Below are 25,906 nucleotides of genomic sequence, written 5' to 3'. Positions count from 1 at the left end.
TACACTATTTTCAAATTTCGAAATTTATTCAAACTTAGTAAGAATTAAACAAGTTAGCTACAACTCCGTTTTCTATAATTTGCAAACAAAAAACCAAAAAATAGACGTTTTAGAGTTGGAGCTTAACATTATATAATTGAAAAATTTCTTATTGCACTTATGTTGACGGTTATAAACTTAGTATATAGTTTATTATACAAAGTGATTCAATTGTCATGGACCTTGACAATTACATGGACTTTATTAATAGAATAATAAAAATTATATTAAAATTTTTTTTATTGGTTTCTTATAAGTTTAATGTTTCTTTCAATTTATCAATCATAAAGTATTTTTTATATTCATCCGTTGCATCCAATAAGGACGTCGACTTTAATTTCTCAAATGACAAAACGCATAATTAACTAGCTTATTTAATATTTAATGATATAATTAATAAAATTACTAGTCTATTACAACTTTCAGTTTTTCAGTATTTCGGAAGTTATTGACTTGATTATATTGGAGTGGGATAAAAAGTACGACCGTGACATTTATAAAAATATAGTCTCGCTGTAAAATTAGCACCTCAAACTTATTATCACCAGTCAATACTTTAAATTTTTAATAACATCTGAAATGGTATTCCAAAAGATGTTATCGACCAGTCATTTTATTAATTGTATCATCATCTAATAAGTAAGCTAATTAATTACATATGTTATCATTTGAAAAATTAAGGCTGACAACCTTATAAGGTATAAAGGATGACCATAACAAATACTTCATTTTTGATCAATTGAGAAAAACATTGAACTTATATAATTGAATTCGAAAATTGAACAACATAAATTTGTTTATTTATACAAAAATAGAGAGCTTAATTTAATGTTCAATTCTACATTGTATCGCTAAAGCAATAAACAGGTATTTTTTTGAGTAAAGTTATTGAATTGTAATTCTTATACCGCTAAGCCCACGCCAAATATTTTTCTTATAACAATAAATGACGTTGAAAATGATACTGAAGTAATTTATTTTAATCTTTCGATTGATTTTTTTACTTTATAATATTTACGAATTAAATAAATTGAATCGTAAAATACAAGTAAATGTTAAAAATAAATGTATTTTTTTTATAAAAGATAACATTCTATCGTAAAACTGATCTTTAAGTAATTAAATTTTCATCATAAACTATGATATTTATTTCAAATTAACCAAAGCACATTTATAGAATTAATACTATCATTTCACTTTTTTTTAAGCCTTACCAAACCAATATTCATCTCGAGAATGAACACACATTTTTTTATGAGCAACTTAATCATTTATAAAGTTATAAAAATGAGTGAAATAATATTACATCGTACTTTTAGTATTCATTAACTATTTTGAATTATCTTGAAACTTTTTAATCTTTATTATCCTTATAAATACAGTAAAATTATTTTTTTATTAGTTTATAAGAGTAATTTTAATATTATTTTGCTTAGACTGGAATTTTTCAATAAAAGATTTCAAGTTACTCCACCATAAGGACATAAAATCCACTTATAAATTATTCATCACATAAAATTTTTTTTTAATTATATCGAAATTTAATTATTTTCGACATAAAAAATTACATAATGCGTTTATACGTTATTTAGAATATATTTTAATATTTTTTAAGTATATTAACGAATAATTGTTTAAAAGAAATAACTTGTTATTTAAGATTATTAATGCATAACTAACTTAATAGATAAAAACAGTCTTACCTGAAATTATGATCGTAATTGTACAAAGGAAAAAGACCACGTTGGAACATTGACCACAGAAAACAAATCTCAGGACCATAGTTTGTGTAGTATGATTTTATTTTTGTTTTATTGAACTGTATAAGATTAAATCAATTGTATCACCACAATAAGAAAGTTTTACTGTTTTTGACACTCCCCATACAGTGTCACGTCAAATTCACAACATTCGATTCGATAATAGTACACATTGTGTTTTCAGGAAAACTATACTTCCAAGTGTGATGTATTCAATGTCTGAAAAATATATCAATTATTTAAATAGGTACATGTTTCATAAATCTAAACGTGAATAATAATGAAAAAGTGCATTTATTATCAATCTCATAACAAGGAATATCCTATAATAATATAATATCAATGGTAGAACACGCAAATTAATAATTTTTATCACTGTTAACTTGGCTAACCATCGAACACTTGTAGTTAACATACGAAAATGTTTCTAACATTTTGTTATATTGATTTGAGATAATCATTTCTGTTAAAGCTCATTTTAACGTTACGATTTTTCATCGTATTGGCGAAAAAAAATCGCAACTGTCATCAATAAATAACGTCAAAAGATAGTGATTACGTCCGTCTTTTACATATGAAGACTAAGGTTTGATACCATAGAAAAATTGTAAAAAAATTAAAAAATTAAGTGGAAACGTAACTACCGAATTAAAATAAAAGTTTTTAGTATAAAAAATTTTCTTTTAATATTATCTAGAAAGTAGCAATCTTCAAATCTTAAAAAAAGTTTTTATAAAAAAATAATTTTTTTTTTGTTATTGCGAAAAATTACATAAAACATATTTTAAATATAGTCGTATATTGTAAAAAAATTATTTAAAAAAAATATGTACATTATAAGTTATATGAGTTGTCAGTTATTATTGTTTCATTCTATATATATTTATTAAACTTACATTTTTTTTACTATCAACAAAATATAGAATAAAACAAACTTAAATGATACATTATTTATATAATTGACGTTATTGTTTTACTATATAGTTTTATAACTTATTTAAAATTTTGTTTTAATATACCTAAGGTTATGTGTGAGGGACAAAATATGTGCAGTGAGGTGTGTGTGTAATGACATAATTCATGAAAGTATGCCATATGACCTGCGTGCATTCCTTCACTAGTTTTATTACCGTAAATCTGTATTGAAAATGTTCTAATCTTCGATACTTATTTTGCCATCTTTATTGATTAATTAATGATGCCCACAAATAATGCATGCATAATACATGAATTCATTTTTTAACATCTCAAGCGCCATGAGTGCTGATGTACATGTATTATTATAACAAAAATGAAATTGAATTTCATTTTTGTAACGATCGGCTCTGTATTTTTTACAGTACCTCTTATTTTTATTTATTTCATTGTGTATATCACAAACGTGATCGGCAGACATTTTCACACAACTGATCGCTGCATGTCAACAGCAAGTTTACGGTGTATAATAATGTAAGTGTATGTTTACATATCATTGTGTACTACATAGACAAGTGTACCATTACAATATATATATGATACAACAAATATTATGCAATAAAAAGTAAACATTTTTAACTATCCGAAATTGTATCGTGATGAAAGGATTTAGTAAATTAGGAGAAAATTATCAATGTTATGAAATTATAAAAATCTAACTAGAAATTAAATAAGTATCTCGTTATTCTTTGTGATATAAAAAAAGTATGCAAAAGGAAGTTATATAAAAGTATAACTTCATTTTAAGTTATTCAAAGGAATTCCCTATAAATTTAATAGTATACTTTTTTATAAATACAACCAACGTGCCATTAAAATAACTTAAAATAACTCAATACTTAAGAAATACATATTTTCTAAACAAAAAATTAATAATTAAAAACAATAACTGAAAATAGTAATCAATAAACATAAACTCAACATTATAGATTAGATTTATATGTCACAAATTTTACTAATGAAAATAATTTTACAATAAATTGAAAGAGACAGAAAAATGTATTATTTAATAGAAATAAAGTTCAACATATATATAAGATAAAAAAAAATTTAGTATACCTGAATATTTATTTTATACTAGCTTGCATAAACCGTAAATCGATAACAAACCAACTAGAACTTTTAATGCTTATGTTACTATAAGATATCCAAAAACTTATTTTGTAGTTCGTGTTTACATTTAAAAACATATTAAGTTTTTTTATGTAAAAATACAATGAAATCGGTAACTATTACTCCTTCGAGGTAGAGGTATGGCATGTAAAACAATAGAGATGATTCAAAATACGGAATATGGCGTGCGTAACAATACTTATATATTTCCATAAACGAATTTTGCCCCTTTAATTTTGTCATTTACATAGACCATATCCTACGGGTAAATTCAGGTAAAACGCGAACACCACAATATTATTACATTTAAACGTCCACTATTTAACCGATCATTATCACGTTTATTGAACATACATGTATATTTATAGCCATAACTGTAACGGCTTTTATAATTAATGGATACTCTTTGTGAATTTTAAAATTTCTGTAGCTAAGTATTTCATATAATGTTTAAATTTATCCTAAATAACATAAATAAAAGTCATAAAAACTATTATGGCCAAAGTTCTAAGAAGATCATAATATTTTATAAGTGTATAGATTATTTTAATAGGATAAATTATTGAAAAACTCGTAAAAGTAAAATATTAAGTAAAAATTTTTTTTTTCTCAATAGAAAGTTTTTATATTACTGTACATAATAAAATAACTTGAATAATTGTAACTGAATAATTATTTACCTTTCAACACCTACATGTGTTTTTCGACGAATTTTGTTTAAAAAAACACATTATTATAAAAATAAAACAACCCAGCATAGTGAAGTCGCGACACAATAGGGACATGGCTAATTCAGACAAGTAAAGATGATATCTGACAATAATTAAAATCACTATCATAAGAAACGCTTTGATGCAAACCTGTAGGTAGTATTTAATTTTTAGAAGAAATTGTTAAATTATTTTAAAAGCAACTTCTATTTCTTTATTTAAATCCTGATTATAAGTTTATGATTTATAAGTAAAATAATTCAATAAATACATACTAAAAAAAAGAATTTTAGTATGAAAATTATATTCAATATTTTGTATTGAAATTTTAACTAGCTAATAAAATAAAAAAGGAACTAATTATGAAAATGATAACAAAGTTTGAAATAGTACTTTGAAATGATAAATATAATATAACACATCTCATCTTTAATTAATATTTAAAATACTCGCAACTTTTATAATAATGTATTAAAGCTGTTTTCTGCCAGCCATTTCCTTTAACAGATCATTTTTTACTTTATAAACTAGTTTAATATGTATGTAAACAAAAATATTATGTTTTTAACTTTGGTAGCCATTTATACATAAAAGTCGACGGAAAGCTTTATTTTAACATATGTTTGAAGCTCGGAATATTTCCGGAACATTTTCAAAACTTAAGTTGAAAAAGTTAACTTTATACGCAAATAAATACCTTAAGTTTTTTTTTAGTTATACTTCCTTTTATTACCCGAACTTAACATGCAACAAAGGGTGATAGCTCTCTTTCACTTGTTAGGGAGTCAAAGATGGTTCTTGTCTAGGCCAATGATTGACGGAACTGGTATTATGGGCAGCTTACACCAAATATTAGACACCGCCAATAAAAAAATCACAAAAAACATTTTACTGACACCTTGGAGATCGAACCCGAGATCCCGTGTACCGAAAAATACGTTTCTACTCACTAGGACAGGGTGACCACTAAGTAAATACCTAAGGTACTTGTATTAAAAAAAATTTATTTTGATTTGTTAATTTTTAAAAAAAATTAAGGCAGTTTTAAGAAAAAAAGTTTAAAAAATGACAAAATTTACCAATTATAAAAATTGTAATGTTTTGAGAAATATCCACTATTTATAGGAAACGAGGTAATTTTTTTCAATTTTTAAGGTTAATGTATTCAATTGGATACAATTTGCGATCTTTTGACGTATCGTCGAAAGAAATTGGACCAGCGAGAGCTCAGAAAAAGTGGCGACAGATAATAAAAAACACATGATAGTAAAATTAATACCTTCTCACCTTCCTATCGAAGCTAAAATGTTTAATATATTACTAGATATTTTATGATGACATATAAAATTACATTTTGTATAGTATTTAAAACAATTTTCGAAACAAAAAGTTGTTTGAAAATCTTTTATTATTAAACACACATTAAATTATCAATAAATTGTAACAAAATTTAAAATATCCCTTTTAATTTTGTAAAGAACGATTCTTTGTGTATCAATCATGTGTAATGAATGACAAAAGAAACTGTTTATTAAACATTTTAATACTAAATCATTTTACAATAAGATAATAATTCATAATATTGTATATATTTACCGAATCTCATTTTTCTTGCACTATATAAAAACAAAGAGACTTACATTGTTACAAAGGAAAAAATATCCACGTCTTAAACATCCGTTTAAACTAAACTAGCCCTATGCCCTTTTCGGTTGCCATTTATTTTATTGCATTTTAAACACATTTTCCATTTGAGAGAGGAAGATAAATAACAAAAGGTCATAAAAATTCGGTGAGAAGTCTACCNATAACAAAAGGTCATAAAAATTCGGTGAGAAGTCTACCGGAAAAACCGTTACAACAAGTCCTAAGACATTCATTATGAAAAAATCCAAAAATCCATTGACTTACTTAAAAAATGATCTTCATAACAAACTGGTACAACATAATAATTTGTTTTTAATATTTTGTCAATAGTAAAAATTTTANAATCCAAAAATCCATTGACTTACTTAAAAAATGATCTTCATAACAAACTGGTACAACATAATAATTTGTTTTTAATATTTTGTCAATAGTAAAAATTTTATTCTGCTCGAAAATATTTGGAGAATACTTAAACTACAATTAATTCTAAAAAGAAAGATATTCCATTTTCAATCATTTTGGTGATCTAAAAAACAATATAATTTAATGATTAAAGAATTATAAGAAATCCAAAATTCAAAAATGTCTATTTTTTAAAATCTTTAAAAAAATAGGATAAAATAATTTACATATTTTAGCTGATGTTCTTTTTTTGCCTGTATAATTTTTTGCATACAAATTGTTAACATGTAGTTCAAGCATATATCTCTTTCCATACGAGAAAAATACCCTTACTTAAGTAAAATTAACATAAAATGCCTATTTTAGTATATTTTATAGTAACCTATTATTAAAACAACACGCAATCATATATTTTTACTGTTTTTTTATTATTTTAGTTCATAAATGAACAAATCAGGTAGAACTTATACTTATACAGTAACGATCATAATGAGTTAAATGAACTATATAAAGATAAAATTGTTCTGTAATTAAGTTTATTATCGCTTGACACTAATGAGTCGCAATTTTAAAAAATGACATTAATAACACAGTTTTTAATTAATTATTAACATACAGGAAAGTAATACTTCAAAAATAGTGAGCAAGTAAAACAATGTTAATTAGGTACTTCTTGATAACTAAACTTCTTACTTATTTATGCGTATCACGAAAATCAACCAAATGTGTATTTTCATACGTTTCACTAATGATGTTAATGAGAGAAATGATAATTTTTAATGCAAATTATTCTTTTGATATAAAATTGTGATCGTAGATTATGATTTATAAAATGTGTTGGTATCACCAAATGTAAATTCACAACATCCAAGCACTTAGCAAAAAAAGGTTCACTAGCAAATAAAATTAGTGAAATTATTTTTGCTTGTACCTTTCTCTTAAATGTAACTGAATTTATATGCATTTTTTAGTCAGCAAAGATCCTATATTAAAAATTAAAATTCAAAAATCGCTTAATGAAATATCTGAAATATTGATGAAATTAACAATTAAAAATTACAATCATTTTATATCCTTATAAAATAAATAAATTTAATAATGCAGTATATTTATGATTTTTAATGTTCAATCAGTATAAAATAAATTTGAATCTAACATCATAGGTAAAACTAGATTAAAATTTTTGGGGCCGATAAATTATGACAAAGTCATAACATTTTAAATTTGGAGGGCTAATTAATCAACTAGGTGCTTAAGCACCTCTAACACCCTAGTAGCGCTTATGTTTAACTTTATTATTATTTATAAAAAATATTTTTAAAAAATTCGTAGTAGATATTTAAACAGATAATTTTTATTATAAAGAAAATACTTTATAATTCATGAAATAATAATACATTTAAGTAAATAAAACCAATTTTATTTGTTTCCATGGTTACAAGTTAATTTTTACCATTTTTTTTTTTTGAACGTTTATGTTATAAAGATTTAGTTATTAATTAAGACGGGAAGTTGAATTTTTAAATAAAAATTTAACCAATGAATAATATGTATTAAAAAAATCCTTTGTCGATTTTAACTAAAAGAAATCCCTCGGGGTGTTTCCAAATTAAATGTTACAAATATATAATTATTGGCCAGTTAAAAGTGTTATAAGATAAAAATCTTGAATTAACAAAATTCTAATTTTTAAATAATATATTCATTAAATATCATTAAAGTTATTACATAAATTTTAAATATTTATGAACTTACAATAAATTTTCCAATAATGTGAAAATTAACTTTGACATTTTAGAAGAAGTCCTAACTTAATTTTTTTTTAATTCCCGCCCTTTTTTTAACCATTAAAACCCTTTTATTTATTATAAACTCAACTTTCAGGAAATTATTCAACTTGAAAGTAGACATTATTATTGTGAATAAATATATTTTTTAGCTTCGACGCGAAGTTGTGAAAGTATTAATTTTACTACGCGTTTTTTTTTATATTTGTCGCCACTTTTGTCAGATCATACGGAACCGATTTCTTTCAATGGTATGTCAAAAGACCACAATTCGTATCTAGTTGAAGACATTGCCTTTGAAATTTGAAAAAAAAAAAATTAAATTATTCCCTGTAGATGAGTAATTATCCTCAAAAAATTTAATTTTTAAAATTGATAAACTTCGACTTTTTTTTCTTAAAACTACTACAAAATTTACAATATTAAATTATTGAATATCAATTTCATACTAACAAGATTAATTACTATAATTAAAACTATAAATTATTAAATAATTATTTATATATTAAACTTATTAACTAAATAACTTAAATCAGGATATAATTAAGGAAATGTTTGACGTTGCTTTTGGAATAATCCACCAATTTCTTTCAATTATACACTAAGTACAGATTAGCATTAAAACGGTTGAAGCAGGACACCCCTTTAAGTTATGAGGGATTTTTTTTAAAAATTATTAGTTGGTAAATCAAGAAATATATTTAACTAAAGAAATTAAAATTTTTATTTCAATATTTATTTGAGAGTACTTCAGCGGTTTATGATAAACCGATCATCTTGTATACAATGGAAAAAAATATAGCCCACAATTTTTTTTTTGTTAAATCAATCATATTTTTGTTATTGGAACAACATATTTTATGTAATCAACAAAAATTTATTGTCCGCTATATATTAACAATAAATTTGTTGCTTTTACTAAGGTTTTTTTCAGTGCACCTTTCTCATCCATTATTATTAATAAAGTTAATTGTTGATGTTAAGTTTAGGAAAATAGATAATTAATAAAGTTATTACCAACCCTGATTTTTGGGATTGAACCATCCCCTAACCGTGCTTTCAATTTCAAAAATTTAGTATAATATTTGGATATACTAATTCAATTTTTAATTATTTAAAATAAAGAGTTTGATTAGTTTTTTTAAAACTTTAAGTTACCTTATTGAATTGAATCCTAAGTTTGGTATAAAAATAGAACCGTTCAACACATCATTAATATTTAATATAGATTAATAACACTAGTTTACAAATAAAAAAAAATTTTCTGACCTATAACTTATGATAGTCATTTTTTATGTAAAATCGTCCACTGAGTCCGAAAATGAAGTCCAAAATACAAAAAGTAGAACAGTTTTTGAGTTATTGCGAAATTAGCGTTTTTCGTGTACTGAGAAAAAACCTTTTCATTATATTATCACTATCATAAGTCATAGGTCAATTTTGTTGTAAACAAGTGTAATTAATAATTATATTAGATATATAACAGACAATTTAAACACACTACAAAATTATTACTTAATTTTATAATTAAAACTTTTTTTAATGTGAGACAAAAGTAATTAATTAAATTTTTTAAATCTATGATATATTCTCGTTGGTTAAATTATTATAGTTTGAATAGCTTTATTAAAACAATATTATTTATTTTTAAATGTACAGTCTATTATAATTATTTTGATTTTTTATGTATAGTATGAAATCCCCCTAGTGCTTCAAATGCCCTTTAATTCTTATACAATCTACTAATGATAGAGGGGTTGTATAATAAAGGACAACTATCATTGTAGTATGGCTGATCAAATAAAATGCAACCCGTGCCAGTTGGTAACTAGAATTTAAAGTAATCAACTATATAGAGAAACGTAAATATTCCTTTTTTAAAAATGTACAATAGCCTTAATATACAAAAAATTTGATTCTATAAAGGCTGTACTTTATAATTAATAAAGTTACAAATTAATTTTCACTTTTATTTAATCAAGAAACACCGTCAAATCTTTAACAAATATATTAAATTTATAATCGAATTAGTACACACAGTAATTAAATCATTACAACAACAATATATAAAATGTCAACAAACGACTCTATTGCAGGGATAATTAAAAGAAGTATTGATGAATAAATTAATACAAAGAAGCTTAAATTATAAAAAAAATTATGATTACAATATGAAGTACTAAAAATAAAGACAAATTAAATTTTATTTAGCATTCTAATTATTGACATTAGTCTTTTATGTAACATTTTTTATGGATCGCTTTAATTATTAAACTTAGATCAAAGATTTATAATTCTTCTTGTTCATAAACTTTTTCATCGAATAATGTAATATTTGCAAGAATAACAGCGATAAAAGATAAAAATAACGATTTTTCATGGTACAGTGTCAAGAACCAAGACCTTTTTTTACAATTTTTTTGTAATTCTAAATGCTTTATCGATCAGTTGTCATTAACGCCTCCTTGAAAGTATAAAAAGCAATGGTATACTCATACCCTTGATGGAAAACCGTAATTTGAACCAATTGAAAAATGTCACCCGGAACTAATGGTCTGATATTCCGTCAACACTTCCTTAACATTCAGAATGTTGCCGTGCTCAAGTATTCCTCCATACACAGTATTTAGATGAAAGAGGCAAAAGTGTTTTGAGATTCATTAAAATTTCATAACATCACTAAATCTCAAACCTTGTATTTAAATTGCATTTAACTGTAAATATACTTGAAACAGCCGTATAGATAAACTCGGCACATCAAATATAAATATAATCTATTGGATATTGCAGCACTCAAATAATTTAATACAATACTTTCCCATTTTTTAAAATATTTATTCACTAAAATTGTTATTTTTAATTTTTTTCAATTTACTATTTCATCTTTCAAGATGAAGTTAACTTCATCTGGAAATATTTGATAAACTGATTGACTTTGATTGATATAAACTATCTAATTTAGAACTTAGATACTGTTACAGTACCTAAGTACTTTTAATATTGTAATATTTAATATACTACGTACGTATCAAAAATTATCTAATCAGCTAAATTTATATAGTTATATAATAATTGTATACAATTACTGACCTTTGACAGATATTTTCAAATAAACTCCCTTATTTTTTGCACACACACACACATACATATATATACACTAAAACAAACGTATCTAATCACGTACTTTTTGAAGTCAAACGCACAAAGAAAACTCGATGAACAAAACTGTTCCAAGGCAAAACAAACAAAAACCGGATATTTAATTAAAACTTCTTAAACGTAGTACGATCACATGCGGCAAAACGGTAGCAGCGGAGACAAACGGCCGATACGCGCGATCAACGGCGACAATGGATGGAATTCCTGTGCTGACGGTAACGGTTGCCGAGCTTTACCCGTCCATCCCTAGAGCAGACCGAATACAATCAGCGCAGCCTTGTGGTAGATTGTTAGCCACTACATAAACAGGTCCTGTTAAAAAAAACCTCACTATTAAAATATCAATTGCAGGGCTAATACTATGTATGCATAAAACGTGTTTATTTCTATTTTACTTGACAAGCTATTTGAGTTCATTGTGAGTTCAATACAAATTATTACAAACAAAAATACTCAATGAATTTTAATAATAATAATAACAGTATGATAATGATGATATACGCGGTGAAATAAAATTAACGTAATAATATTTTTTGAAAATAATCTCGGAAATGTGTTTTGAGAATATTTTCAAAAGAAGAGAATATTCTTTTTAACTTGTTTTATTATATTTTACATCAATGCGAGGTCCAGAATTGGCCAAAAAGTACAAAATTGATCACATGCAAATTAATTTTTTTAGCTTGAGATAATCCGAATAAAAATTAACCAATTATACAATTCTATGCTCCTCAAACGCATTAAAAAGAAGAAAAACGTTAAAAAATGGAATAACTTACTAAGACTTCTTTATTTTTTTCCAAAAATTAAGCTCAATTTGGTTGTCAAGTATAAATTTGGTTACTTCTGAATGTAACTCTAAAGTGTTTGTAAACTCAATCCTTCTATTACCCAAACTTAAAATGCAACGAAGGGTGGTGGCCCTCTTTTACATTTATTAACCAACCAAAATGGTTCTTGCTAGGCGAATGATAAACAGTGCGGATATTATAGTCGGTTTGCACCAGAGACCAGACACTATCAATGAAAAAATCACAAGAAAAATCTCGTTGGCATCTTAGGGATCGAAATCGGGACCCCGTGCGCCGTAACATACGTTTCTACCCTATAGGTCAGGCCAACTCCTTCATTTTGAGGCAATATAAATTATAATAAAATATGTTTAAAAAAATATTCTCAAAAAAGTTTATTATAGTAATTTTACATCACTAGCTACAACAGTAATGGCCTTGATATTATTTAAAACCGAGCTAGTAAGGTATAAATCCACTTACCTTTATTATTTTCACGATTTTTATAGGTTTTTTTCATTTAAAAGCTTTTAATAAATATATGTATTATAATTGCTAAACACTACATTCTATGGCTTAAATTAACATCACTGCATTAGCACGAAAAATAAAATAAAAAATAATATCAACAATATACATTAAAAATAATATAAGTAATAATTATAACAAATAAAGAAAACAATTTAGAATTAGAAACGGTTGTCATATTTTATTGTATGATAGTAATCATGTATAAGCCAACCAGAACTTCAATAATTATAAACAAAAAGGGTTTGGAAAATAATTTACTGGGTTTAGGCGCCATATTTATAATTGTATTTGTATGTATTATAAATAAATAAGTATGAAAAATTAGGAGGCTTGGGCACTGTTTAGGCAAACCTTCTCTCAATTCCCGTAAAATATTGAAAGAACAATATGAGAGCCACTAAGTTTTAGAACTATTCTAACTCAGTTTTGAGTTAGACTAATTGTGCTCCTCTGCTCCATAGCTAATCATCCACGATGGCGAAACTAGCAGGAAAGTTGCAAAGTATACTTTGAAGCACCACAAAATTTTTTATTTCTATGCAAAACTGAGAAGGTATTAATTTTACTATGATGTATTTTTTTTTTGTGTCTGTTACCACTTTTTTTCAGCTCTCACCTAACCGATTTCTTTCAACGAATAAAGATCACAAAACGCATCTAGTCGAAGACATAACCCTCAAAAATGGAAAAATTTCCCTCGTTCCCCGTAAATGGGAGAAATCTTTAAAACTTTATTTTGTCTTCACGTTGAAAACAGACATCAAAGTTAATAATAAAAATATGATTTTTGTAAAAACAATTATTTTTATATTTTAACTTTATAAAGCTATAACTTTTTAAAAAATGTACGGATTAGTATATTTTTTTTTTAATATATGTACTATTAATATAATTCTTTTATGCGACATACTTTTTTTAAAAATCGGACCATTTCCCTTTACACAGGAGGGATACAAAACAAAAAAATGTGTATATGCATTTTTTTGTTTTGAAAAGTAGAACTTTTTCAACTTAATTTTTTAAAGTGTTCCGGAAACTCTGACATAATTATATATATCTTATATCAAAGCTAATGTAATATACTTTATTATGGGGAAAAAAAATTTCTGACTATTTTCTCAGCTCTCACTAGACCAACTTTTTTTAACGATACATCAAATGAACACAACTATTATCTAATTAAAGATATTACACTCTAAAATTCAAAAAATGTCCACTTTATCAATGAAAAATTTACTNAATTCAAAAAATGTCCACTTTATCAATGAAAAATTTACTTAGTTCACATTCTCCATATAGACAATTCAAATCATTCATTTTTAATGTTTTTAAAATATTTATTGTTGAATTAGATTTGATATGATAATAGGTTTCAACTACAAAATTAAATAATTGTACTTAGTAATATATTAATTTTTTAACTTTATTTGTGTTTTACTAACATTCTATAATATTCCAAATTTTTTGGTAACATGTTGCTGTATAAATCATAAATCTAAAAAAAAGGATTTTTATTTTCTCCTGAATATAACAAAAAAATTTTACAATATAAATCAAATTTTATAATACACTCAATTGAGTAGAATTTTTTAACACCATTTTAATTAAAGTAAATCTTTAATTATGTTCTGAATATTTCAATTGTAAAATATTTTTAAACACCAAAAATTACTTAGAAATGATTACTATTATTTTTATTTAAGATATCTATTACAACAAAAATGTAAAAAAAATATTGAGCTTTTCTGATAAATAGTAATTATACGATTTCCTGACTGTATGTTAATCTTAGCAATACTATTTTTTTATTCTCATAAAATTTTCTATTTAATAATGTAAATTTTAAACTTAAAGTGGAGTCAAAAGTTATGGTTACAAATTCAATTTTTTTTTATAATAAACTTTCAAAAAATCAACTTTAAAAAACCAAAAAAATAGGTTAAAAATGATATTTTGCACTGATTATTTTTAAAATATTAAAAATCAAAATCTGTAATAATTTAAAAATAATTATTTTGTGTTGTCAATTATTTTTTACCGTAATAAATCATTTCAAAAGAAATATTAATAAATTCTATGTAACTCTTGATGTTTAAATAGATGATACAATTAAAATATTCAAAACTTTAAAAAATATTAAAAAATTTCCGTTATAGTTATATCCTTTAGTCTTTAACTAATTAGTAATAATATCAAAAAATATTGATGATGGAAAACATAATTGCTGATTTGAAATTAGCACGAAAAAATGAATAATAAAAGTATATTTTTGACTCTGATAAAAATTTTTTGCAGACCATTTATTTATAATTAACAATAAATTATTATTTCAAAAGTTCTTTGTGGATCCCTTCAATTTTTATACACGTTTGGCATAAAAGTAATAACTACTTTCTAATTTTTTATAAATTCTCCGAAAAAATTACATTAAAAAATATTGAATATAATTGTCATACTAAATTTCTTTTTTATAGTTTGTATTTATTCATTTATTTTGCTTATAAATCATAAACTTAAAATCAGAAATAAAGAAATAGAAGTTGATGTTGTTTTTAAAATAATTCAACAATTAAATACTATCGAGAGGTTTGCATCGAAGCGTTTCTTATGATACTGTTTAAAATCACTATCATAAGGGTTTTTTTTTAATAATTTTAAATTTAAAATTTTGTATTGAAGAAATCATCAAAATTTATAAAGAGTATTTTTCAAGACGAACGGGCTTTAGACACTACTTTGGGACTCCTTAAGATTGAGCTGCACCACTTAATTATAAACATAAATAGTTGCGCGGAGCTAAGCCTCCAAAAATTCGCACATATTAATTTATTACATAAGATAATAACAACCAATATGAGTCATTTTATAGTTGAAATTCATATTTTGTTATATTCGATTAAAAAAATTCTATTTAAATCAGTAGCTCTCAAAGATAAAAATTATTGATTTTTTAAAAGATTGAAAATATTTTATTATATTAAAAAAGTTTCATTTTAAAATCATTATATATGATAAACATCATATTGATGATAGAGGATAATCACTGTAAAATTTTCTAAGATCTCCTCAACCGTGTTATTACCTTGACACTTAGTTTTACGTTATTAAAAATACTTATTTGAAACACTTCCACATTGATGTTTTTTTCTTGAAGATTCTTTAAATAAATTTGCCATGACACATTGACATAACGAAATTTTATTATTTTTAACGAGAAAGTCTAACATAATGTAATAACATTTTCTAAGACTAATTTGTACTCTTTTATACTTTAAAAACTGTATAGTCATTATTTCTTATTACTTTACCAGGATATAACTAAATAATCACGTAATAAAGTTGACATCCAAAAATAACTTGTCGAGGAATGATATAGTAATTGACAAATTATAAAACTAGGACGCGGAAGTATATAAGTTAATGATTTTTGCGGTGTTAAGTTATCAAATTGTATTTTAATACTTAAAGTAATTTTTTTCCAATTTTTAATAGTTATTTATTTTTGTTGTAATATTTTTTCTCTTATTACCTAATAACTACAAGTTTGTTTTTTAACCAATAACTCTAAAACATTTTTTTTACTACAAATAACTGTAATACATAATCTCGGCATCTATAAAAGTTACGAATATGCTTGAAACTTTGTAACTTAATACTTGGATTACAATATAATAACAACAAATTAGAAAACTATTGTTAAACTTCATTAATCTATACTCAAGGCTTACAATATATTTAGAGAAGTTTACGTACGTATTTACATACATTACAAGTAAATGCATTGCATTATTTAAGTACATTAAATTATGAAAAAATATGTCGTCAAAACTAAATAGATATTAACAACTGGCTTAATAAAAACTTTAATATAAAAATGTTCACATTTTTCAATAAGATTAAAATCTTTTACAATGACCAGTAATAACATTGTGATTTTTCTAGAATAGAAACTGAATTATTTGTTTCCATACGATCAGTAATTTAATGTCAAATTCCCGCATGTACCCTAAATCAAACCTAAACCACACAGACAGGAAATCCTTTTAAAGTCGTAATGTAGTATTGGAACACATACACACGGTTATTTCACGCCTTTACAAATTATATTTCACATTGTACACCACACGTTTTTCCAAGTACACATAAAAAGGGAATAAAGATCTAACAAACACATTTATACAGAGCGATTGTTGACCACTAGATTTCTCCTAAACATTTTCAGCATTTTTTTTTTTTTTTTTTTTTTTTTTGTAATACTCAGTTCTNTAAACATTTTCAGCATTTTTTTTTTTTTTTTGCTTTATTATGTAATACTCAGTTCTCGATTTACAAATGGTTAAATACTTTTTAGATCTATCCCTTATTATGGTACCAACTTTATTTATTTTTTTTATAGCAACCTACATATTTTACTAGATAAAATGACAGATAATTATTTAACTAAAAAAATTACTAGTGAATAGCAATTTTGGAAACGATATCTAAGAAGTCATGAACATTTTCGTATTTAGGTGGGAGAAGAAGGGCAGTAAAGTAATGTGTCATGATAAAAATAACATAACCCGTACCTCGACTACTGTCTACATTTAAAATTATTAATTACTTCTGAAATATTTGTTATCGACCAGTCATTTTTTTTTAATTTAATAATTTTATTCCATTTAATCTATTAAAAATGTTAAATGTTACCATTTAAAAATATCAAGTTGGTATCCTTATAAGGGATATAGGTAAGGACTAAAAAATATTCATCCGCACATAAATCAATAAATAAATATTTCTTAACTAATCTAAAAGAAAATGGACTGAAATATTTTAAGAGAAATACAGAGGTCAATGATGATTTAATTACTATGTATACACATATATAGTTATGTAGCTCGTAGTTGTGCTCTGTAGTCTAAACAAGACAAATACACCCTAGCGTCTTTTACAGCTATTTAATAAAACACATTAGTGTGTGCAAAAATTAGTGATAAATATTCGCATAATAATATCCATTCAAATTACCCTTTCTGTAACATAAAGCTTTATTAAAAAAATCATGTAATCAATGTAAAAATTGTATATTAGTAAAAAGTTATTAGTTACAATAAATTTGAATTTCTGTAAAGATGATTTATACTTCAAAGACAAATTTTCGACATTTTAAAAATAACTAAATTATATCTAGATTAATACTTTTTGGTTAATTTTCAATTCAGAAAACTCTAGAAATTGTAATTTTTGTAATTATATTAATAAAAATTTCTTTCGTCGTTATTTAATGTAGAATTGATAGTCTATACAACTCCGTTGTACTTTATTCTAACGTAAAAGTTGCAATAATTTTACTCAACACATTTTATCCTGTCTTTACACGTGATTAAATGTTTTTATACACTTCCTAAATATATAGTAAAATACTAAATGAATAATTTAAATACTACCTTATATGTTTAAATGCACTGTAATGCATAAGTGGGAATCATAATTTATAAATCGTGATTCCTCTTTATATTGTGTTATGATATACATAGTATATTATTATTGTTTCTATGTACAATTTAAGAATTTAATTCATAAATCACATACATGACATATATACCAATATAACAATAAGCTAAATATATATATATATACTTTTTAAATGTTTAAAATATATCAATATAATATTGTATAAAAAACATAACTATATAAAAGAAACAGGAAATAATAAACAATATGTAATAGTAATGTGTTAGACATAGGGTAATAAATAATGTGTAAGATTTTATAGGACAAACGGTAGAACATTATGAAATGTAGATCATTATTCATGAAAATGTAATAAATTACAATTAATAAAGAAATAATGGTAGCGTCGGTGATCACTTCTTGCCTTTGAAAATACTATCAAAATTAATATAAAAAGTCCAAAAGAATGAGCATTCTGACTCAGATGTCACTTTGATGGTGGTCAGAAGGTACTCAATACATTAAATTGCGATCAACCATTCTACACTCTATTTTCATACCGAAATGTATGCGAGAAGTGATCCACCGTGTGTCCATTATAATTATACAAGAAAACAACATCTATTTATTTCAAAATGTCATTGAAAATATCAAGGGAGAAAACTAATGAATTCACTAAAAAATATATAAGGTTTAGAATTAAATTTAAGAGTACGTAGATTAAGTAGGTATAAAGGAAAATCAAGTGATCATAAATAATAAGAAATATACCAAGTAAATTAAATAAATCAATAATGTTTGTACAGAGTTATTTGGCAGAGTTGTATCTTTGATACGTGTCTATTTCACTAGTTAAATTGGAGGTTCATATATATACTACTCTAGGTAGACACACGAGGTGACACAATCCCACCTATCATCGATAACCGTCAAAACTCGTGACATTATTGATATTAAAGAATTGATAATTAATCAAAATAAATCTCATATTAATAAAATAAAGATCACTTTATTTTTCTATCATCTTCTATTTTTCTTACAAACCCTCGTACCCTTATCACTAATAATTATATTACTAATACAACAATAGTAGCTCAAAAACATAAACACCAACCTTTAATTTTATTCATATCATTTTTTCTTTTTGAGTTACTACAATTGAATAGACCTTTTTGTGAGATATATATTTATAAAAAAATTTAATTAAATTTTGTGAAAAAATTCTAATCAAGACAATAGCTTTAAGTTAATTAATTCTCGTATTGACAATTTATCAACGCATTTAGATAAATTAGACTCGGCTCTAGCTGAGTGTCAAATAAAGCTCAGAGTCTCGAAGTCAGGGTTAAAGCATTGGAGACCCAAAAATCAGTTTTGGATACTAACTCTAAGGACTTTTCCTTGGTTGTCAGGAATGAGGTTTTTGACGTCCAAAAGCGCTCTCTTAATATTATCATACATGGTATTAAGGAATCTCTTGAAACGGTTACTAAAGATCGTATATTACACGACAACAATAATATTAACGAGCTCTTTACCCTACTATCTATCAATTCGGATGTAATAAATAACATTTCAAGATTGGGTCACCCATCATCATCAAGTCAAAGACCAATTAAGTTGATTTTACGGAGTTCTTGTGATGTTGATANATTAAGTTGATTTTACAGAGTTCTTGTGATGTTGATAGAGTTTTAATGTCATTTACGAAAGTAAAACGTGAATCTCCAACCACTTTACATAATATCTCAATCGTCAAAGACTGCACTCTGGTTGAACGCCAGCACATAAAGGAAGTTTACATGGAATTCAAGAACAGACTCGAGGTAGGGGATAAGAATATAAAAATCCAATACTTCAATGGAATTCCTAAAATTGTAAATATTAAATTTAATTCGATCATATCATCCCTATTAAATGTAGTATATCTCTTAATGAGGTATCTGATGGTCTACTGACACTTTTAAAATCCAGGTCTCCCGGCCCTGATGGTGTTTCTGGTTACTTTTTGGCAAAATTAGCTAATTCTATAGCCTATCCAATATTTATATTATATAACAAATCATTAGAGGAAGGGATATTTCCATCTATTTGGAAAATAAGCTCCATCACCCCAGTCTTCAAAAAAGGTGATAAATCAAATGTCAAAAATTACCGTCCTATCTCTGGTTTAGTACAAATTGGTAAGTTGTTAGAAAAATTGGTTCTAGCTCAAATAATCAAACCAATCAATAGCATTTTAGATAATAGCCAGCATGATTTTAGACCGGGGAAGTCCATCTTAACTTGTAACTTAACACTGCAAAATTTCATACTCAACGCTTTTAAGGATGGTTGTCAAGTGGATGTGATTTATACCGACTTTTCGAAAGCCTTCGACCGCGTCGATCACGAATTGTTGATAATTATATTGGGTAAATTAGGATTTAGTCATCCATTAATATCTTGGTTTAAATCTTACCTCACAAATAGGTCCCAGTTCACCCAAGTACACGGTTTCTATTTAAATACGGTCCTGGTTCCATCTGGAACTCCACAGGGTGGTCATTTATCGCCCATACTATTTAATTTATTTATAAACGGACTGTCACTTGTTCTTAAGAAATGCCATATCCTATTCTTTGCAGACGATTTAAAAATATTTACTCGCATTTCCTCGTTGGAGGATTGTCTAGTTCTCCAAGAAGAATTAAATATCTTATCTATATGGTGTCATAAGTGGGGCATGTGCCTCAATACTGAGAAGTGTTACTCAATGTGTTTTTACAGATCCCATGAGCATATAATTTATGAATACTCTATAAATAATGTCCAACTTAGATCAGTCTCTTCAATTACAGACTTAGGAGTAATTTTAACCACTAATTTAAATTTTCGTGATCATATTGAGCATATTGTGAAAAAATCGTTGAAAATTTTAGAATCATTCAAACTCCTGTATTGTGCGTTGGTCAGATCTATTCTCGAATACGGAGCTCCTATTTGGAATCCATACACCAAAACTGATATTGATTCCATTGAACGCGTACAAAATAGGTTTTTAAATTTCGTGGCCTTTAAATTCAATTTGATCATTGATAATCATGATTACACACAAATCAGGTCTTTTCTTAACATTCCAGCCTTATCCTCTAGACGTGAATTAGCTGATATATCTTTTATTTATAAGTTAATTAATGGTATCACTGATGACTCTGATCTTTTAAATTGCATCCCTTTTACTATTCCAGCCTACAATAACCGTTCCACATCACTGTTCTACATTCCTGTATATAGCACAAACTATTTAAAAAACTCACCGATTCCTAGGGCTATGGCTCTATGCAATAAACTTTCGACGAGGGTAGACTTTTTCTTCTCTTCGTTAAGAGAGATATTAAACGCTCACACTAACAATGAGTATATGTAATGCTGGATTTGCCTATCAATTTTAAATGTTAATACTATTTTTCCTTTTAGATTTTTGTGACCTATTTATACATATAAGATATATTTTATTGCATGTAATATTCTCTGTAATAGTCTTTTGTATTTGTACCATAATTATCTGTACTATTGGGCCTCGGCCCGTTTTATTCTAATGAATAAACTATTATTATTATTATTATTTTTTCTTTTTGAGTTACTACAATTGAATAGACCTTTTTGTGAGATATATTTATAAAAAAATTAAATTAAATTAAATTAAATTTTGTGAAAAATTAGGAAAATAAATGCATTTATAACTTGATTTTATTAGTAAAATGTGCACCGAGTTATCCAACTTAAACTCTTACAAAATACATAAAAATACAATATTTAATACAACTTTGAAAATTAAAAATTACAAGGTTTTTTAGTATGTACCATAAAATATATTAAACAGTAAAACATGATTAAATATTCGTACTATTAAAAAAGTAAAGTATTTACAATCATGTAATTAAGGGGGCCCTCTTGAACATACTGCCCAAATTCCACCGTCCCAGAATCAATTGGATAATTTTGCATAATATATTTATATGCATCATATGTTGTTTTTAAATGAACATAATAATGAATTTAATGCATTAATTATTCATTAATTATGTAAAATATAATTATTAAGTCTTGCTATCAAATGGCATGCATAATCAGCAAAAAGTGTATTTATAGACGTCATTTTACTTGTGATATGATGCAAACAAAATATAATTATTCCATTAAAATAGGTACTGAAATATTTTCTGAGAGTTTTTAGCATTGAATATGAACTTTGTTAATAGGAAGTCATGATCAATCCAAGCACTATTTTATCATTTTCATAGTGATATTATTTTTTTAACATAAAAGTATGTTAGCCTACATTTAAAAACTAGCATAATTAATTAACTTATTTATCTTTTTTAATAACTTAGCATCAATATCTATAGTTTAACCTTTTTTTTAATTTAAACCTATGAAAAATGTTGGACACTGATAAAATAATCATTTACACTAAAGAAATTAAATTAGATATTATAAATGTAATTATCCAATTATTTTTTACTGTACAAAAAATAAGAGTTTTATACAAAATTTCATTAATTTACCAAACTATTAATTAGATTATTAATTATTATTCTTTAAATTTTATCATTTATATTAATAGTCTTTGATTTTTACTCACAGTTTGATCTAGTTAACGTCTAAAAATAGTCAAAGTATATTAATTTTGCTATTTACTATAAAAAACAGTTTATCAAATACAGACGCCAACATTAGAATTAAATAATTCAATCCATCCTCATATTGTACTTTTTTTTTTTTTAATGTTACGGTAACTAAGATATCTTTATTCACTTTAAAATATTCATAATTAGGTATAAGCTCTTATCTTTATATTTTTATAAAATAAATTAAAGGAAGTTCATTTATTCATCTAGAACAATATGAGAAATTAATTAGAACATAAGCATTATTTAAAATAAGTAGAAAGTTTACTCTGAGCCCATTATAAGATGATAATATTAAATTTTTATCATTAAAGCATTTTTTTACTTAGAATTACAATTATACCAGACAAGTAATTTAAAACATTTTCATGTACATCGTAAAAATATAAAATAAGTAATTAATTTTATAATTCATACAATTACATGTTCAATGATAAACTAATCACTTAAACATAAATTTAAGTTAATAATTTAATATGAACTCTACTCACTAATCGTGATTCAAACTTTAATTTTATTTTTTATTTTAATCATAACATAATTTCATAGATTACATATTATATATATATATTATTAATTCCTAATGCATACGGTATTTAATTATTTAATTAGCCTTGTTCTGTTATTTGTAAGATTCTAACTAATAACTAGATTCTGTAATGATTTTGTTTTAATGATAAAATTATTTTACCAAAACAAACGGTAATTTACAGCTGTTACATGGATTGTTGAAATCGAAGTAGAGAAATTATAGTTTAGTGTGTTCGACGTATGTCATAAGCATAACATCATAAATTCTATATACTTACTGATGTTTAATGCATTTACGTAGAAACGAGTTTCAAAGTTCAATAAATTCTAATCATTATTTTATATGAGATAGACTCTTGTGTCAGCACATCTGTAACAAACTTTAATTTTAATTCATTTTACACTACTATATTATAAAAATAATCATAATAAACAATATATGAATGTTTCCTATGTTCATATCGAAGCTAAAAAAATCATATGAAACATTCAATTAATTAGATTAAGTAATTTTTATTTGTGAATATAAAAAAATTTATATATTTTTTGTATATTAGGAATTGTCCATTATATACAAATGTGTTTATGTTAATCAATCATATTAATATACTTTATATATATTACCTTACCTATTCAAACTTTAACTAATATCAATAATAACAATCATTACGAATTGTTAATTAAATTATCAACGAGTGTGTCCTGCATTCTATTATCGAATTGATACGTAAAATGTAATAAGCAAGGCAATATGAAAACTGTTTTCGTGAAAAACAAGCTATGTGTTTTAACATCAATTATCTAGGTCATCTAAATGCAGTGAATCGAACAATCTTCCCGTTTAATACCATCTACATAGACAAGTAATATTTATTACTAGTTATTACTTTATTAGTTAAAACAAAACCAGAGTAAAACAGCGTTTTGTACAAAATAATATAAGACCAAAATAGGATTATATGTAATATCTAATAGTAACAATATCAATATTTGTTGGTAAAAATGCCATCAAATGAGCCAACATTGGTCTGCGGTTAAACTTAGTAAATTAAAATATTTATAGATTTTATCACTTAATATTTGTGTATCTTAAAAATACTTGTAAACATTTTACTAGTATTGTAGATTGATAAGACTAAAATGATAATACATAATTTAACTACCCCAAATTAACCCATTTTACTATACTTATTATATTAAAAGAATTTTCACGATAAAAATTGATTTGCATCTTTACAAACACGTAAAAAGTGGGGTGTAATTAATTGACACCATACAATTTACAGTATACATTTTATACACTACTCAACTATGAACGTAAGGAAAAAGTACGTACTTAATTAAGAGTAGGGACCGCGTTGCCAAAATTAAAATTGCAGTAAAACCGTACCAGAAAAAATTAAATACCGTATATTACCGTACAAGTAAAATAACAAAATAACTATATATACATCTGCGACCATAGCGATATCTAACTGTTAAAAAAGACATACTCAATAATAATAAGTCTAACTGGATAGTTAATATGGCATAAATGAATTATTTAACACGATACAATTTATTATTACAATTTAAATCGATTGTTATAATTAGATTAAATTTATGAATAAATCATAATAAACTCTTTAATCGCTTAATTAATCATCAAATTAATTCTGTTGAAACAATTACAGTTGATATTACATTTATAACATAATTCAAAATTTTGGTAGTGTTGGTGATGTCTTATAATGAAAATTATAACTCGTTTTAACGTTTAATATACAGAGTAATTTTTTTACTATAACACGCAGATAAAAATAATTTAAAAAAAAAAATTTTTTTTTAATTTACATATTATTCTCAAATTATTAGCTATTTAATATTTTTTAAGTTTCAATAATTCTGCATCGTCGTTGACTTCATTAAATGACTTCTAAGCAACTTAGATTCGCCGCTGTTTTTGTTCAAAATTCAAACATTTTGGAACAAATATTGCTGTTACACTTTTCATACCACAACATTCGAAATTATTACATGGCAATGTTCCAACATCATCAGCGACTTCTATGATTGTGATTCAGCGATCTTTCATAAACATTGTTTCATTTTTTCCACGTTTTCATCGGTTGTTGATCTACTGGGACGTTCATCATCTTCAAAGTCTTCACGGCTATTTTGGAAGCGCTTATACCATTCGTAAACCCTTGTTTTACTAATGGCACGCTTACCATTGGTCTTTGTTAACATTTCACACACTTTATTTCATTTTTTACGTAAAATTTTATATAAATCCTTTGATCCACTTATTTTTAACAAATGAAAAATACTAACAAAATCAATAAGTAATAAAGAATTAAGTTAAGCTACAGT

At 25.0% G+C, this 25,906-nt stretch overlaps 1 protein-coding gene across 3 annotated transcripts in view; it reads right to left on the bottom strand.

Moving 5' to 3' along the window:
- Positions 1 to 23,930, bottom strand: part of LOC126900432 (zwei Ig domain protein zig-8-like) — a 190,978-nt gene extending 167,048 nt beyond the window's left edge. Inside the window, exons 1-2 of one of the 3 annotated variants that reach the window (XM_050676144.1) lie at positions 23,833 to 23,930; positions 1,743 to 2,018 (exon numbers count right to left, since the gene is read on the bottom strand). In XM_050676144.1, the coding sequence (XP_050532101.1) occupies positions 1,743 to 1,821 (79 nt within the window). In that variant the 5' untranslated portion in view covers positions 1,822 to 2,018; positions 23,833 to 23,930. Of the gene's footprint in view, positions 1 to 1,742; positions 2,019 to 9,591; positions 9,684 to 11,523; positions 11,814 to 23,832 lie in introns of those variants that run through there. The other 2 variants (XM_050676143.1, XM_050676145.1) reach the window with 2 other exon arrangements.
- Positions 23,931 to 25,906: the final 1,976 nt, after the last annotated feature.

The sequence above is a fragment of the Daktulosphaira vitifoliae genome, unplaced genomic scaffold (assembly GCF_025091365.1).
Source record: "Daktulosphaira vitifoliae isolate Bord-2020 unplaced genomic scaffold, ASM2509136v1 Scaffold_3, whole genome shotgun sequence".
NCBI lineage: Eukaryota > Metazoa > Arthropoda > Insecta > Hemiptera > Phylloxeridae > Daktulosphaira > Daktulosphaira vitifoliae.
The sequence above is the reverse complement of the archived record's forward strand: the minus strand, read 5'-3'. Positions and strand labels throughout refer to the sequence as shown.